Source organism: Globicephala melas, chromosome 11 (genome assembly GCF_963455315.2).
Source record: "Globicephala melas chromosome 11, mGloMel1.2, whole genome shotgun sequence".
Classification (NCBI taxonomy): domain Eukaryota; kingdom Metazoa; phylum Chordata; class Mammalia; order Artiodactyla; family Delphinidae; genus Globicephala; species Globicephala melas.
In genome coordinates, this window is record NC_083324.2 from 94,954,117 (window position 1) to 94,970,672 (window position 16,556).

The 16,556-nt window shown below is 41.9% G+C and overlaps 1 protein-coding gene across 4 annotated transcripts in view; it reads right to left on the reverse strand.

The window, feature by feature from the left end:
* The window catches only part of GCNT2 (glucosaminyl (N-acetyl) transferase 2 (I blood group)), a 90,093-nt gene that overhangs the window by 22,821 nt on the left and 50,716 nt on the right, over positions 1–16,556 (reverse strand). The window contains exon 1 of one of the 4 annotated variants that reach the window (XM_030881446.2): positions 9,675–10,599. The exons of the other annotated variants lie outside the window; for them this stretch is intronic. Coding sequence (XP_030737306.2) covers positions 9,675–10,599 — 925 coding nt within the window. Of the gene's footprint in view, positions 1–9,674; positions 10,600–16,556 lie in introns of those variants that run through there. 4 annotated transcript variants of the gene reach the window in all.

Consider the following 16,556-nt stretch of genomic DNA (forward strand, 5'->3'; position numbering starts at 1 on the left):
GATATAACTAGTATTTACTTTTTTTTTTTTTTTTTTTTGGCTGCGCGGTACAGCTTGTGGGATCTTAGTTCCCCAGCCAGGGACTGAACCCAGGCCCTCAGCAGTGAGATCACAGGGTCCTAACCACTGGACCACCAGGGAATTCTCTGTATTTACTTTATCACCCCAAATGAATAATATTACTAAAAACGACCCTACTTTTTTTTTTAATAGTAAGAGGTCAAACTATTATTTATTTATTATTTATTTCTATTATTTACAGAAAATAATAAATAAATATATAACATGGGAGAAGAAAAGTTTGCCAAATGGAACCAACACTCAACAGATACCTGCCAGAGGATCCATTATATTCACCTTGGAACATGCAAAATGAAGTCATTACAGTAAAAGAAAGGAAGAAGAAGAAGCTGCTTTTCCAGACCCCAAAGGCATCATGTTCTATGATGCCATTTTTACCACATTCTGGAAAAGGCAAAACCATAGGGATGGAGAACAGGTCAGGATTTGCCAAGGGTTTGGATTGGGGGCAGGGGTTGATTACAAGGAGCACCATCAGGGAATTTTTGGAGGTGATGGAATTGTTCTTGATCATGGTAGTGAATGCACGACTCTATGCAAACGCCGAAACGCAAGGGACTGGACACCAAAAAGAATGAATTTTACTGCCTATAAATTTAAAAATAAAAAGGGGGGCTGTTTCAGATTTAGCAACAATGTATAACAGAATGGATCTCCTTCATGGTAAATGGATAAATTTTAAAATTCTATTTTGTAGTATACCCAGGGAATTTTTCATTTGAGAAATAGTAATATTCACTATCTTTTAAAAAATGAATTCTGAACACTTTTTATGGAATCCTGTCATTAAAACCCATCGTTCAGTATTAGACAACATACATACCAAAATGTAGTTACTGCCCTTTTCCTCCAGTACCTAGGGTATTTCAGAGAGAAATTATGAGAAGCACTAAATATATAAAGTCTATTGTATTATGACTTACAAGTCCCACCTTCGTGACCCAGATCAGCTGCTAAAGCATGTGACCCAAAGAAATCACTTCACCTTCCTGGGCTTTGGTTTCTCTAATCTTAAATGAGGAGATTATCCTTTCCAACTCTAGTATGAAATTACCCATCCACTTCACAAAATCATTTTGTTATTTTTGAAGTAGGCATTCCGAGTTTCTACTCCTTCCAGAATCATCCACTTAAAAAAAAAAAAGAAGAAAAAAAAAACCTATCACCAAAACGACATTCAGTGGGCACCTTCTCACTACCTGGCTCAAATTCCTCATTTTACAGAGGGGGAAGCTGAGGCCCAGAGAGGTTAAATGACATGCCCAAGGTCAAACAGCTAATTAAGGACAGAGCCTAGAACCTAGAAAATAATTTTGTCATGTGCATATCTAATATCTAGGTCACTGGCCCCTCTTACAGGGTCCAGTGGCTGGAGCTAGAAATTCCTTCTAAACTTTAAGTCCTAAAACCCAAATTAATTGAGGCCAAGGTTGGTTAACAGTTTGTGTCAGACAAGCTGTTAGCTGACAAGGCCAGAAGGCCAGAGTCCATTTTCTTCCCTCCACGCTGCCCTGTAAGACCAGAGAAACCTTCAATCTCAGATTACATTATATACATAAAAAATTAACAAGACGATTGAACCCAACAGAGGCCCATGAGAACATCTGGTAACAGGAAATACATTAAGATTTGGCTGAAATTTGCAAAATATCTTCAAGTCAATTCCAAATTCAAACATACAGGGGACTCATAAAATAATAAGACTATCAATTCGTCTTTTTTTTTTCCTATATAGACGAAGCAGAATATTCAGACGCTAGAAGAGATGGAAAAAGTATCTCTAAACACTGCACACTAATCAAGTCTTACTCTTAGTAACACACTCCTCCCACATTCCCTGCAGGAAGAGGAAGGCCAAGAAAATGAACATCTTAACAAGCATTATTGCCTCTAATGCTTGAAGAACTTGTGCTTATAGATTCAGTTTTGTCCATTTAAAAAAGGAAGAAGAGGGAGTTCCCTGGCAGTCCAGTGGTTAGGGCTTGGAGCTTTCACAGCCAGGGCCTGGGTTCAATCCCTGGTCAGGGAATTAAGATCCTGCGAGCTGTGCGGTGTGGCCAAAATAAATAAATAAAAATAAAAAAGGAAGAAGAAAACTCAATATGGTTGATATAATATGTCCGAAAAGTTGGGTTAAAAAGGTTTTCACTTTTCAGCAAATCGTTGTTATGGGATATATAGAAAGCCTTAGCCTGGAATATTGGCATTTTCCATTTCTTTTGAAAAAAAGGAAGTTACTCATTTCTGAAAATTTGAGTCAACTCAGTGATGTCATAAATTTTAAGTTTTCTTGCTTTTAGTATGTGTAGTATGTTGATGGTTGTTGAAAATGGCTGATGGGCACGTCAGGATTTACTGTATCATTCTCCATTCTGTTTGTAAATTTCATAACAGAGTTTTAAAATGATCCCTGTGTAAGTAGCTAGGAGGGGCAACGTTTGTTTGAACACTGAAATGGGAAGGATGTGGTTCAGTCAGCAGAAACCTGTACAGAATGATTGTGAAAAGACTCTCTAACTTCTTTCAAGTCTTGGCTATGTTGATTTCCTTTTCCAAGAAATTACATCTATTCTAAACAGACATCTGTACATGGTAAGGTTTAAGAAAATAAAACAATCCTATTAATCCCAACTCCTGTTCCTTTCATGTGGTGTGATCTCAAAAATAGAGTACTGAAGACACTCGTCCTTTGCATTTTTAAGGAAACACTCTTCTCATGGATGTGAGAACATACTTCACAGTATTATTGTAAAACCTAAGCGAGGTTTTTCAGTATTCAGAATTTACACCAATAGTGTTAAGGGAAATCAAAATTATAAAAAATAAGTACTCATCCCAACATGTTAAACTGCTTAAATTTTCTTCTACTTCCTCCTATTCCTCTTTGGGTGTATTTACATCTAGTTTTACATGGTTGTGGAGCCATGGTGCAGACGTCCTTTTGTATGAAAAGACATTTAAATGGATTTTATTTAACACCTTCCTTGAGAATCTCATTAGTTTAGGAATTCTAGACCATATTAATAAATAGAAAAACACTTCACCTCTCACTTTACTCCCAATATTTTCATTCAATTCTCAAAACAAGTTTACTAAGTAGCCACCTTATTGTGACTGTGCAGTTGAGGAGCTTAAGGTTCTGGTACACAAGGCCACAAAGCTAATAAGGGCGGAGCTGAAATTCATCATCAGGTTTGTCTCACTCCAAAGCCCCGGATATTTCTTCGACACGAGTCCTTCCCAAGCATCAGTCATCTGCACAGCACTTTAACAGTATCCTCCATAAGCAACCAACACTGTAAAGCTTTGCCTTATACAAATTCACTTTCGTTTTTACTGGTGGCTGCCTTTTTTCTCAGTTAAGGAGATGGAAATAAACAGAACCAGCATTTGCTGCAAACCTGGGAACGTGCCAATCTGTAAAAGATGGTCTGTGCCAGCGGTTCTCAAGGTGGGCTTCTAGCAAGGTTATCCCCTGGTAACTTGTTAGAACTACAAATTCTGGGGCCTGCTCCTGTCCTGCTGAATCAGAAACCCTGGGGCTGGGACCCAGCAATCTGTGTTTTAACAGGCCCTACAGTGGATTCTAAAGCCTGCTCTGTTTGGTAACCACTGCACTACATACATTATCTTATTTAATATTGATAACTTATCCTGAAACTAAATACTATTTATTATTTCCATCATCACAGATGGGTAAACTGAGACTCAGCGTAGACTAAGACCAGTATCACATAGTTAGCAGGTAATGGGAGCCAAGACGTAAACTACACTTATCAGGTTGCAAAGCCTTTTCATAGTATCATGTGGACTCCAGGGGGGATATCAGGAGATTCTGTTGCCGTGGTTCAGAGAAAGCAGAGATACAGATGATAACGAAATCATGGAGACACTGATTATATATCTATTATGATTTTGATATGCAACTAATATGTTACTGTTTTAAAGAATCATTGAGGGAATTCCCTGGCAGTCCAGTGGTTAGGACTCCATGCTTCCACTGCAGGGGGCACAGGTTCAAGCCCTGGTTGGGGAACTAAGATCCCGCATGCTGCATGGTGTGGCCAAAAAAAAGAGTAATTGAAATGCAATACTATGCTTTGTTAAAAAAAAAAAAAAAACTAAAACCTTGATGTTTCTAGAAAAGATTAGTTTCAGACAGTTGGTAGAAAATAACTAGAGGTGGAAGGAAAGCTGGAAAAATGGCCTTGCCAGTTCTAAAGCAGTACCTATCAATACATTAATCCTTTCTGCAAGAATTAAATTCATGCTAAGTTCAGCTTATTTACCAATTGCAACGGTATTTGTACTTAATTAAATGTGCACATATACTAAAATCCAAATTTTCTTGTCTTGCATAATGTTGTTCTAGGGATTAGGGGTTAAAAGCTAATTAAGGGCAGTATTTCCAGATTATTTCCTTCACAGGGTAGCAGGGGCAAAAAATATTCGGGCACAGATTCCCCAATGAAGATGATCCAAGTATTATACAGCACAGTCAATGTCCAGAGGCATTATAAATGAGCTTTCAAATAGCTCCAGCTTCAGTATAGTTTAATTAAGCAAATACTCTGTAACCTGCCTATGGTTTCTCTACAAGGAGCATGGCATCTGGGTTCCCAAGAGCCAGGATACCTTGTAGATTATAAGCCTTGCCCTATGACCTCACCCAAATGACTGCCCCAAATTGCCTAGAGCACTTACCAAGGAGGCAAAAGAACCCAAACAAGCCCACATAGCTAATACAACATTTTGAAAATCATGTCCAAATTTATTATGTGTATTTAATATTATCTGGCCATACAAAAGTCAGGTCATTCGAAAACTCTGTTCAATAGACAAGAAGCCAAGGAAGTGTCTGTTTTGTGTAATTTCTCCTTCAATCTGAATTTATCTCCATATCGACACAATAAGTACCAGTGTAGATTATCATCCGCCCCCCCAAGATAACTTTATTATAAACCTGAATGTTCTAATGATGTTCATTAAAACATGATTCTACCAGTCCATCAATGGTTATAATTCTTGGTCTCTGGTAAAATCAGTGTAACTGAACGCATCCTTTGTGGTGCTAGCAACTGAACTGTAAATTTAGGCTGATGTACAGAAAACACAACACATACTTCGAAAAAGCCTGGGGCTGAGCCAGCCCCACCCAGATTTAAGCCCCTGGTAACCTTTCCGTCAACACATACCTTCCAAATAACTCAGTGTTTACATTTGCTGAGAGCTACACCTGGAGAAATGTTTCTCAAGTTTCTTTCTATTGTTGTCTTTCCTTAACCTTTCATTTCCTTAGGCTCACTTTTTTTGCCCCAAGCCAGTAGCTGAGGTCAAATTCAAACAGAAGAAGCCCACCGCAGGAACCAAGAGTAGGCCAGGAATGGGACAAACAGCAGGGTTGGGTAAGTGCCAAGTAGTGGGAGAATCTCAAACCAGGTGCAGGTAAAACAGAAACTAACTGGAGGAGTTCACATAGGGTACCAGTGCTTTCTCTGGTCATCAGAATGAAGGGCATGATGGGCCAACCTGTTCCCAGGCTGGCTACCTGGGAACCAGATGTTCTAAGGAAGGATTCTGCCCTCTTAATATTTCAACTGGAACTCTTGCTAATTCTACAAGGTATTGGATATCTTTATCTTTACTGGTATCATTTGTTGGCCTGGCTATTATGAAACTGGACATTCAAGCAGTAACTTACCCATTGTTTCTCTAATTCTGTCGAAAATGACCTTCACCCTACCCACCCCAGGTAGGGGGCACCACCCTCTGATCTTCTCATAACCATCCAGCCCCTCCCCAGACCCAACCCACGAGCATCTAGCACTGTACCCGTATCTTCAGGTCAGGCACAGTGATAGGTCGCAGTGTCAGGGTAGTGATGGGGAAGATAAAAATGGATGTCATATTTCTCACCCTTAAGGAACCCAAACCCTGCGGAGGAAGGGCAGAAGAAATTTTCACTTAGCAGGTAATTATAATTCAATGCTGGCAGCAGTGTCAGGGAGTACAGGAGAACCCAGAGCTGGCGTACCAACCATCTGGGAGGTGGGTTATCAGGCATGGCTTCTGAAGGAGGTGACATCCAAGGAGGGTTACAAAGGATGAATGGGATTAGTCAGAGAGAGATGATAGGAAGTGGCCCAGAGAAGACATCATAAAAAGCCACCAGAAAAAATTTAAGTGAAAATCGCAGAAGTGTGCAGGACCAAGCAGTTGCTGGAACATGAAGTGTGAGGTGTCAGGAAAGAAGAACTGAGGGTAGAGAGATGGGGCGGGGCAGGAGGGGAAGTCGGGTCACAGAGGTTATGCTGCCTTTGGGAGTTCCCTGGCCATCTAGTGGTTGGTGAGGATTCTGCGCTTTCACTGCCGAAAGCGGGGTAGGGGTGGCGGCGGGGGTTCGATCCCTGGTCGGGGAACTAAGATCCCGCAGGCCGCGGGGTGCGGCCCCCCCCAAAAAAAAGACCTTCAACTTGAGCCTCAAGATAAGGAAGTCACTGAAAAGCTTTAAGGAAGGGAATGACAGGTATTCTACCAGCCTATCTGAGAGTTCTGTACAGCCACCATCCCTTGACTCTGGAAGCAAAGCTCCTTGGCGCCTTTGCCCTGCAAAATTCCTTGCACCTAGATTTAAAAATGCTTCAAAATTTAAAAAAAAATAGTTGAGCTTTTAAATGAAAATTAGCTTCCTGAATGTCTGCATATGATCTATTTAAACAAAGAATACATCTTGTAGTTTTTTGTTTCTCACTTACAGACAATAGGGTGCCTAAAATAAGGACCATTTTTCTTTTTGTGTATTTTTGTGGTGAACTTAAAAAAAAAGTACATATGCTGTTTTCCACACATGATGCTTAATTAGTTTTGTCTATAAACTTAATAAAATATCTCTGGAAGAATATAAGGAAGCATTAAAACCAGCAGCTGATGGAGTATAAAATTTTAAAATGTTAAAACTCATGAATAGATTTACTGTTTTTTTAAAAAAAGCTTTTAAAAAACGTTTTTAAAATAGGGACAGATATTCAGGAAAAAAAACAAAAAACCCACAACATTTTTAGGGGTCCGAGCAGGGGGAAAATTAGCTCAACATACTAAAATTAGCCCCATATACTAAAGAGTCACTACACTTAATACTCAACCACTCAAATCTCCAAACTTAAATTCCATAAGGTCATAGTCATCTGCTTCCAGAGCCACCCTCAGTGTACAGAATAGTGCCGGGTACCACGCTAAATTTATTTAGCAGGGCTAAATAAATATTTGTTGAGTGCTGAAAATAGACGTGTCAGAATGTTCTATTATTTTTCTGAAGACTTCTTTTCTATTCTGTAGGAAGATAACGTCCTCAAGATACTTCATTTTCTTTTGTTATCATAATAGTGATCAGGTTCAAATTCACCCTGGCTGCGCCTCGCCCACCAGCCTCTGTGAGCACACGACCTGAGGAACGCTTTCCACTTCCACTGGCTCAGAGAAGGGAGAGCCAGACCAAAGCCTGTTTTGGATGGGGCCTGTGGGAGCAGGCACAGAAGCCTGGGTGGGGTGTGGCAACTGGTTCCAGCAGGACAACTTCCTATGATTCCAAAACACACGCACGCACACACGCACCCATATCCCTGCTAACCTTATTTCCAGCTTAGCGTGGTCAGGTAGGGCCTACTTCCATTGCCCTCTGCACTTTTTCCCCAACCTCACTTTTTTTTTTTTTTTTTTTTGCGGTACGCGGGCCTCTCACTGTTGTGGCCTCTCCCGTTGCGGAGCACAGGCTCCGGACGCGCAGGCCCATTGGCCATGGCTCACGGGCCCAGCCACTCCAAGGCATGTGGGATCTTCCCGGACCAGGGCACAAACCCGTGTCCCCTGCATCGGCAGGCGGACTCTCAACCCCTGCGCCACCAGGGAGGCCCCTCAACCTCACCTTTTTTACCTTTCTGGAGTTCTGCATGGAATTCGCTTTAGCTATACAGGAAAGAAAAAACGACTATTCCTTTTCCTGGTGCAAGAGAACACTTCAGACTTTAGGCCACACGAATCCAGAGTCAGATCCCAGCTTTGCCTTGGACAAGCTGTGTGATACGAGCACATACTTCACTCTCTCTAAGCCTCATTTTCCTCATCTGTACGCGAGGATAACAATGAGAATTTCTCATAATTCAAAGAGATGATGTAGAGCGTAACCCATCTGGCACAAACTGTATTAACAAGAACGGCGTCAGATGCCACGTACAGTAGGTTTACACGTGTGTGAAATGCTTTTGTGTGAATAAGTAGGACGCTCACTTCACTGTGATACATGTTGATTCACTCCCCCTCCTGCAAGTCTTTGTGAACTGTTAACCTAGTATCGTCTGAAATTAACTGCAGGCCTCTGTCCCCAGCCACCTTGCAGGTCCTTTTTCTGCCCCTCTCTAAGTAGGTTTCTATAACCACCATTCTAGATTAGCACTTAGGGACGTTGAGTCATCGAGCACCTAATAATTGCTATAAGTCTACTTGCAGATATGAAGGTAGCACCCACACGTGTCAACAATAACGATGATACAGGCAAGAGCAGGGGGGTATTTCAAGCATGGCAGGCATGGGGTCACCTCCCCACAGAGCTGACGCCCACACCCACGCTGGTACAATAGTAGAAACCGGTGCATTGGGACATCACCAGGAAGAGGCCCTACGGGTCACATACGTCTTCCTAGACAACATATGGAAAACAGACTTTTGAAAAGAAACCCAGTCCTAAATCACAGAGGGAGTTTGGTGCTGTTTTCTGCCTGCACGCCTCTGATACTTTGGCCCCAAATTATCATGAACAACGGGAAAGACTTCACAGTATATAAAAACAAGAGGCTGCAAATGCAAACTTCTAATAAGAAAATGGGCTTAAAAATTGAGAGCTGACTTTGGGTCAACTCCAGCTAGAATCTCTCTCGTATGTTTCAACTCACTGTTACCCATTCTTCCAGGCAATAAAGTATCAGAGTAGATTTACTGAACCCAGTCGGTTGAGACCTGGACACCTGTTCAGGCCTAAGACTGGAAACGTTTAAGCCACAGTGATAATTTGGAAACATCTAAAGAGGAGTCGAAGATTCTGAAAACAGACACCCCCCCCACCTCCCGCGCCCCCCGACCCGTGAACTTTAAGCATCAGTGTAATACTGTGTAACAGCCTCTGAAAGAAACACTACCTATTTCAACTCCTAAATTCTACAATGCTTATTCAAAATGTCTCATTATGTTATAGCTGTGCTTATCAAGGACTACGAAAGACATTCATTCCAAAGACTGAGCTACTGTATGTCGATTATATCTCAATTTAAAGAAAAAAGACTGAGCCAAAGGTCGGGAACCATGTGATACACCTTCAAAGGTAGTTTTGCCGGAACTCCGGGAACCCGGCATATTTATTCTATCTCTATATAGCACAGTCATAAGACAGTAGAGCTGTCACCAAACGGTCACTAAAAAGCAAGCAGACTAATAGCTTTCTAAGCATTTATTTTTTTTTCCAGATCATTTCAAAGAGGAGCTGAATGTTAGCAAACTCAACTGAGTATGGATAAGAAAAAATGGGAATGGAAATTCGTACCTACCTGGGATCCTATTAAGTGTCACCCAGAAATGTTCATCAGGGGAAAAGGTATCTTTGGACCAGTGTAGCAGATCAATGGCCCTTTGGTCTTGGAAGACAAACTTGACAAACTCTCTGGTAAGGGCCACATAGGCAGTGCCAAAGTAGATGGTCAGCTGGTGTGGAGGGGAGGTTTTCAAAATATTAGTATTTTTCACAAAAGAGCCACCTCTGCCTAAGTGCTCTCGGTGGACATATTTAGTCCGCTTTATTGCATGATTGGGAGGCAGGACCCCCGGGGTAATGTTTTTCCCTTTAAATCTTTTCAGATACTGAATGATCTCCCTGTTGGTTTTCAGGGGAAAATCTTGCCCACAGGTGTTGATGGCGTACTTCCACGGAACTTCAGAAGCTAAAAGGTCTTCCAGGCAGTTCAGGTCAGCCTGGAGCCTGGAAATTCCTGCATAGACCACAGGCTCTACCTTTGAAGCAAGAAAAGCATTCTGGAAGCAGCTCAGTAGCTGCCACACAGATTTCTTAAACTGAGTTGTGGCTTTCTCATCCACATGAATGCAGTAGACGTTTTGGGGCATATAGACAGCTCTGAAGAGTCTTTCGAAAGTATCGAAGTCCTTATGGATGACCATGACATATGCCAAAGGGAACACAGCTTCTTCTTTCGACAGGGGGCTCGTGATGTAGTGATTCTGGATCAGGTAGTCCTTGCAAGGGACACTTCCCACAGGTGATGTCAGTGTCTTTTCCCACAAAAAGGATGACTTATCTTCTAAGGCATAATTACAGGCATGCATCCTAAAATCCCTTTCATTGGAACTATTCAGCCTCCCGTAACTTTTTGGCTGGCTTAACTGGCTATTGTAAAGTATCACAAAAATAACCACACTGACCACCGTGAAAGCAAAAAAGCAATACCTCCAAAAGCTCATTATTTTCACTTCCCTGGGGAAGGAGTCTCTCTCCAGGGATTGAGAAACCATCGGTTCTTGAAACCACAAGTGTGAAGAAGTGGAATTGAACCTCCTTTGCCAATCTTGAATTTCAACAGTTTCTCAAGAGGGCTTCCTTTTCCCGGGTCCTTTAATCCTCATTTATTCTCTGCTTCTGGGTGGCATCCATCCTCTCTTGGTGATGGCCAGAGATGCTTCTTAACGCGCACTGGTCTTCAAGCCTCGGTGCTGAATCCCGGCTGCTAGTAGAATGCGTCTGGCTCAGCCCAGCCTCCGGGAAGCCCTTCTCATTTGCATACAAGACGCCAGTGGATCTTAGCAAGTTGCGTTCTGGTCTGGAATGACGGACGGCTCGTTTCACGCAGGCTGTTTCTCTGGCTTTATCCCACCCCCTCCATCCAATCTATTCCGATCTGATCTCCCTTCTAGTCTTAGGCTTTCCCCTTCCTTTTCGAATTAAGTGGTTCTCATTTTTCTGGTTAGCCCCGCAACCCGCTAGCAGTCCTTGGAAACTACAGCCTTTGGACTTCTGCTCCGCGGGTTTATTTCTCTTCCTGTTTCTCTGCCACTTCTTTTCCTCTCAGTGATACCTCTACCTCCGGGCGTATACAGACACAGATAAGGAAAAATGCCCTTGCAACATGCCTAAGTAGAAGATTGTCAGAGGCGAGGGGGAAAAAAAAAAAGTCTAATAGAGAGGTAGGTGTTCCCTGAATTAAATCAGACAATTTCTGATGATGTTACATAGTACATATATGTCTGTGCAGGCTGTGAGTAGAGGGAAATAAGAATTACACTCTTGGGGGCATGAGATGAGGGTAGAAGGAAGCTAGTGACTTTTGACATTAAAGGGTGGGTGTGGAGGCATAAATGAAATAAACACACCTTAGTTCGTCTCCCTGGGAGAAAGGTGATACTCACTGTTCCTAGAGAGCAAGAGTTGGTTCCCATTTCACACAGAGCTTCAGATAACTTGAGCTGTTGACACAGTATTATCTACCATATGTGGAGTGACTAGCCACTGGGTCTCTTTAAAAGCCAGACATCTTCAGATTAGAGGTCGTTTCATAGAACTCAAAAGATTCTCCTTTCTACCCAACCCCCTCTCCCACTTCCTTACTCTGAAGAAAGAACAAAGGCTTCCAGGGCTGCTGCAAAATTCCTGGAAGTATCGTCAGGGTAATTCAGGGGAGCCAGGAAGAGAGGCCCAGCAGTTCTGGTCACACTGCAGATGCTTTCTCTTAGGTCACCTGTGCCAGGTGCCTCCAGTGCTCAGCAAACATGGAGTGCGTTGCAGACTAATGCCCGTGGTAAGGACGCTTCTGGAGGAAAGTTACTGGCCCAACTAACGGATCAACTCTGGCAGCCACAGGAGCTAAAAGTGGCCCTGCTCCCATCCCACTCCCGCAGTCAACCCAACTCTCCTACCTGTCTGGGCCTGACGTGGCAACTGAAGCAGCTGCTTCTGTTAGGAAGACACTGGTGTGTAACGCAGCAATCTCCCTGTGTCCCTTCCCGTCCCACACCACCCCTTCATGTCCTACAGCTCTGGACTAATGAATGACAACAGTAGCATGGATGTGACTGAGAATGAAAAACGTTGCCTGCCGCATCAGTAAACAAAGGATGTTGTAGCCATCAAGCCATCACATGACAGCCGCCCCTGATGGGGAACCCTGAGGGAGCTCAAGATGGAAACAGGATGCCTGCCATGAAGACATCATGATGCCTGCCACTGCAGCCACCCCCAGGGGTGCACCCTGGGGAGATGAGATGAGAAAGCACAGGATACTGGCCCCAGAGAGCTGAGGTACCTATCAAAGGAATGATTTCGATGAGCCCAAACTTCTGCATCTTCTCATACATAGGAAAGTGCTATATTCAGTTACTTGAGATGCCTGGTTTTCTTTAATTAACAGTAATGTTTTGATCGTCCAACTACCTGGTCTTTGTTGCAAAAACTCCTGTGTATCCTGGTTCCTCCCTGACCTCTTCGGAGCTGTCCCAGGCTTGAAGTCCTCAGAATGTCCACAGAATAAAACATAATTCTCAATTTTTAGGTTGTGCGATTTTTTTTTCGGTCAACATGACAGATACTGATTTGGAGATAGGCCCAAAGAGTTGGCAGGCTTCTTAAAGATCACCTAACACAACTCTGTATATCACAGATGAGCAAACTAAGACCAATACAAATGATTTTTTCAAAGTCACTCAGGCAGATAGAAGCCAGAGCCTTAGTTCTGCAGCTCCCTGGTCCAGGTGGAGCCAGTCTAATTAGCTTCAAATCGCAGCTGGTCACTGACCAGCTATACGAGCAGGGTGGAGTTACTTAACCTCTCTAAGCATCAGGTTCTTTGTCTGCAAGATGGGAAATAACAGTGGTTCCTATATCACGTGGTTGTTAAGAACATTAAGCGAGTAACTCTTGTTCAGGGTTTATGTATCTGGTCGTGTATGTTCAATAAGCATTAGCGATTATTGTTGCTGTTGTTTCCCTTTCGAAAAACATCCAGCATTTCTGACCCTGTTAAGGAACTGATATTTTGATTTCTGTTCTTAGTAACGGAAAAGAAAAACATTTACATTCTTAAGGCTTTCAGATGGGTTGATTTATTGCCACTCTAAAAGAATGAAGGTTAAATTTCACTCTTTTCCTTCCCCATCATTATCTTCTTTCACCCCCCTGGGGGGTGGGGGAATCCTAGAAATGTGGGTTCATGAAGGGAAGTACTGAATAGTCTGCTTTGATACCTTCCGTTCCCTTTGTTCTTACTAGACCCACACCCTTTTCTGCGAAGTGAATGGCAGGAATCAGCAGAACTTGGGAGGAGAGGCAGAGAGAAGTGGGCACAAAGGGCTCTCATTGCAGGTTCTGTTGGTTTTCCCCCTCCTTTTGTCTCGACCCTTGATCCTACAAGGGGGAGCTCTGATCCAATGCCAATGCAAAGCAAACTCAACAAATCTTTCAACATGATTTAGTCAAAGCAGGTTGCAAATGAGAAGGGGGTACAATGTGATTAACAGCTCAAAATAGCAGGATCCCAAACCCCTTCTCTGGTCTGTTCTGCCTTATTTACAATGATTTAGATGAACAGCCAGAGATTAGAATGCGATGCCTTTTTTAGCGGCTGGCCCAGCTGTAGGTTTGTTTGGCCTGGTATCTGTGGCAACTGAACAGGAATTTTCTTCCAGCAAATAATTGGGCAGGCTAAGCTATTAACTTCCAACCAGGACAGGATTTCTGCTCTCTTCACTCTAGCTGGCTTACCATATTGAAAACGGTCGTCAAGTGGACATTTTGTATCACTCCCTGCCTCTCTCTGCCCCCAGGATAACCTTTACTGTCACAATCAAGGAGACAGCACAAGGACAGCCACTAACAACACAAAATTCGCTTGGCTCAAACCTTAAAACAAAAGGCTAGGCTATGGGGGGGGGTTCTGGAGAACGCGGTGGGATATTTTTTCCTTTACAGTCACTTTAGCTCTCATTAACCTCATTTGAGCTGTGCACCTACCCCCGCTGGTGTCTCAGAGGCAAACGTGAATGACTTCTTGCAGGGGCAGGGCTACAGTCTGGGCCTGACCTGTTCCCAAGTCCTTAGAGTTCTCCTTTACCTCTGATTGCTTCTTTCGGCACAGTTACTGGCTATTGAATCAAGGCAATGTTTTTTGCCAGGCCGTCTCATCTCTCCCAAGGTTACACCATCCTGCTTCTCATCGAAGGCTTTGGTGATGTCATTCTGACAACCTCAAACACTGGCCACAAGCGAGACCCAGACAGTAAACAAGAAAACATCTCCCAGCAACCAAAATAATGATCACACTTGGTAGGCTGGATTCACACACTCAAATGTGTACAGGCAGGTAAGCGAGAAAGTAAGTGAAAAAAGCTGGTGAAGCTGGTGGAGGGCAACAAAAACAGGGCTAGTGAGTTCACGAGCGGCAGCAAACACTTGGCCGCGGTGTTGTGGACATTGAGGGAGGGTGCAGATGGGGGTAAAGAGCCTTCAGGTGCTTGCCCCACCTAAAGCACGCCCCTCCTTCTCAAAGTCAGCCCTGAATAACGTGGGGTCATGGGGCCAGTGCTGCCAGCTCCTCAGATATTTGGAGAGGAAGGAGAAATCTGAATTTTATTTGAAAAAATTTCCAAACTCTTTACATGTTATCAAGTAATGAACAAATTTTTAAGACACGAGTGCATGCACACATATGCACCCTGGAGACTGCACTGGCCCCCAGGATGCACTTTATCGTCTTTGGTTTAAGCATCAAAGCTCCTCTGTATGAAGCTCTCTTGAGACTTAGCTTATTCACTTTTAGTTTAGACACAATCATAACAAACTTTCTCAGATCTAAGCAGATAAGAAATCACAAATTAGAAGAGGCATATAGAACTGGTAGATTGGGCGCCCTTTTGTCAGCAATAAGTGATATACTCAGAGTGAAGTAGGTTTGAGATAAACTCCAAAAGTTTCCATTAAAAACTAAAAATAGAGCTACCAAATGATCCAGCAATCCCACTCCCAGGCATATATCCAGAAAAGATGAAAACCTGAATTTGAAAAGACATGTGCACCCCAAGGTTCATAGCAGCACTATTTACAATAGCCAAGACATGGAAACAACCCAAGTACCAATCAACAGACGATTGGCTTAAGAAGATGTGGTGTATATATATATATATATATATATATATATATATATACACACACACACACACAATAGAATATTGCTTAGCCATAAAAAAGGATGGAACATTGCCATTTGCAGCAACATGAATGGACTTAGAGAATAGCATACTAAGTGAAGTAAGTCAGACAAAGACAAATATGATATCACTTATATGTGGAATCTAAAAATTACTACAAATGAATCTATATACAAAACAGAAACAGACTCATAGACATAGAAAACAAACTTATGGTTACCAAAGGGGAAAGGGGGGAGATAAATTAGGAGTATGGGATTAACAGATACAGACTACTATATATAAAATAAATAACAAGGATTTACTGTATAGCACAGGGAACTATATTCAATACCTTGTAATAACCTATAATGAAAAATAATCTAAAAATAAAATTACACACACACACACACACACACACTTAACTGAGTCACTTTGCTGTATACCTAAAACTAACATAATACTGGAAATCAACTATACTTCAATTAAAAAAAAAAAAAAGAAAAGAAAAACTCCAAAAACAGTGCAAGATCATTCAATTAAAGAATGACTGGCATTTGTACAGCCCCATGACCATTTTATTACTATAGATCAATACCTCTAGTATTTAAAATTATCAAATAAGTTAATGAAAGGGCTTGAAAACTGTGAAGGCCAACCCAGTGCTTTGGGGTTGAAAACAAGCAGAGTAGGAACACTCAGTGAAATATAAATTTATTAATATATTCTTGTACATATATTTTGCATAGTTTATTTAAAAAGGAATTTCTGAAATATGTTTATTCAAATAGTTTTTTTTTTAATTAACCATTTTGTGCACAAAAGGGCAGCCTTTAAATTATCTAGGAAACTCACAATTCTGACAAAACTTTTTCTGAAAAAAATGTTAGGCAAATATGTCTACCACATGCTTCTATATCAGACGTCAGTGCTTTTTCTGTAAAGGGCCAGGTAGTAAATATTTTAGGCTTGAGAGCCCTTTGGTTTCTGAGGCAACCACTCAACTCTATGACTGTGTTCTGAAAATTCTGAAAGTCGCCATAACCGTATGAGGTTGTGTCCTGCTAAAACTTTATTCATGGACACTGATAACTCAATTTCTTATTTTCATGTCATAAAATAATTTTTTTTTCTTTTACAACCATTTAAAAATGTAAAATCATTCTTAGCTTGTGGCCAATACAAAAATAGGCCAGATTTAGCCCCCAGGCTGTATGTCACTGGCTGATTTCTTTTCTAGATAATAA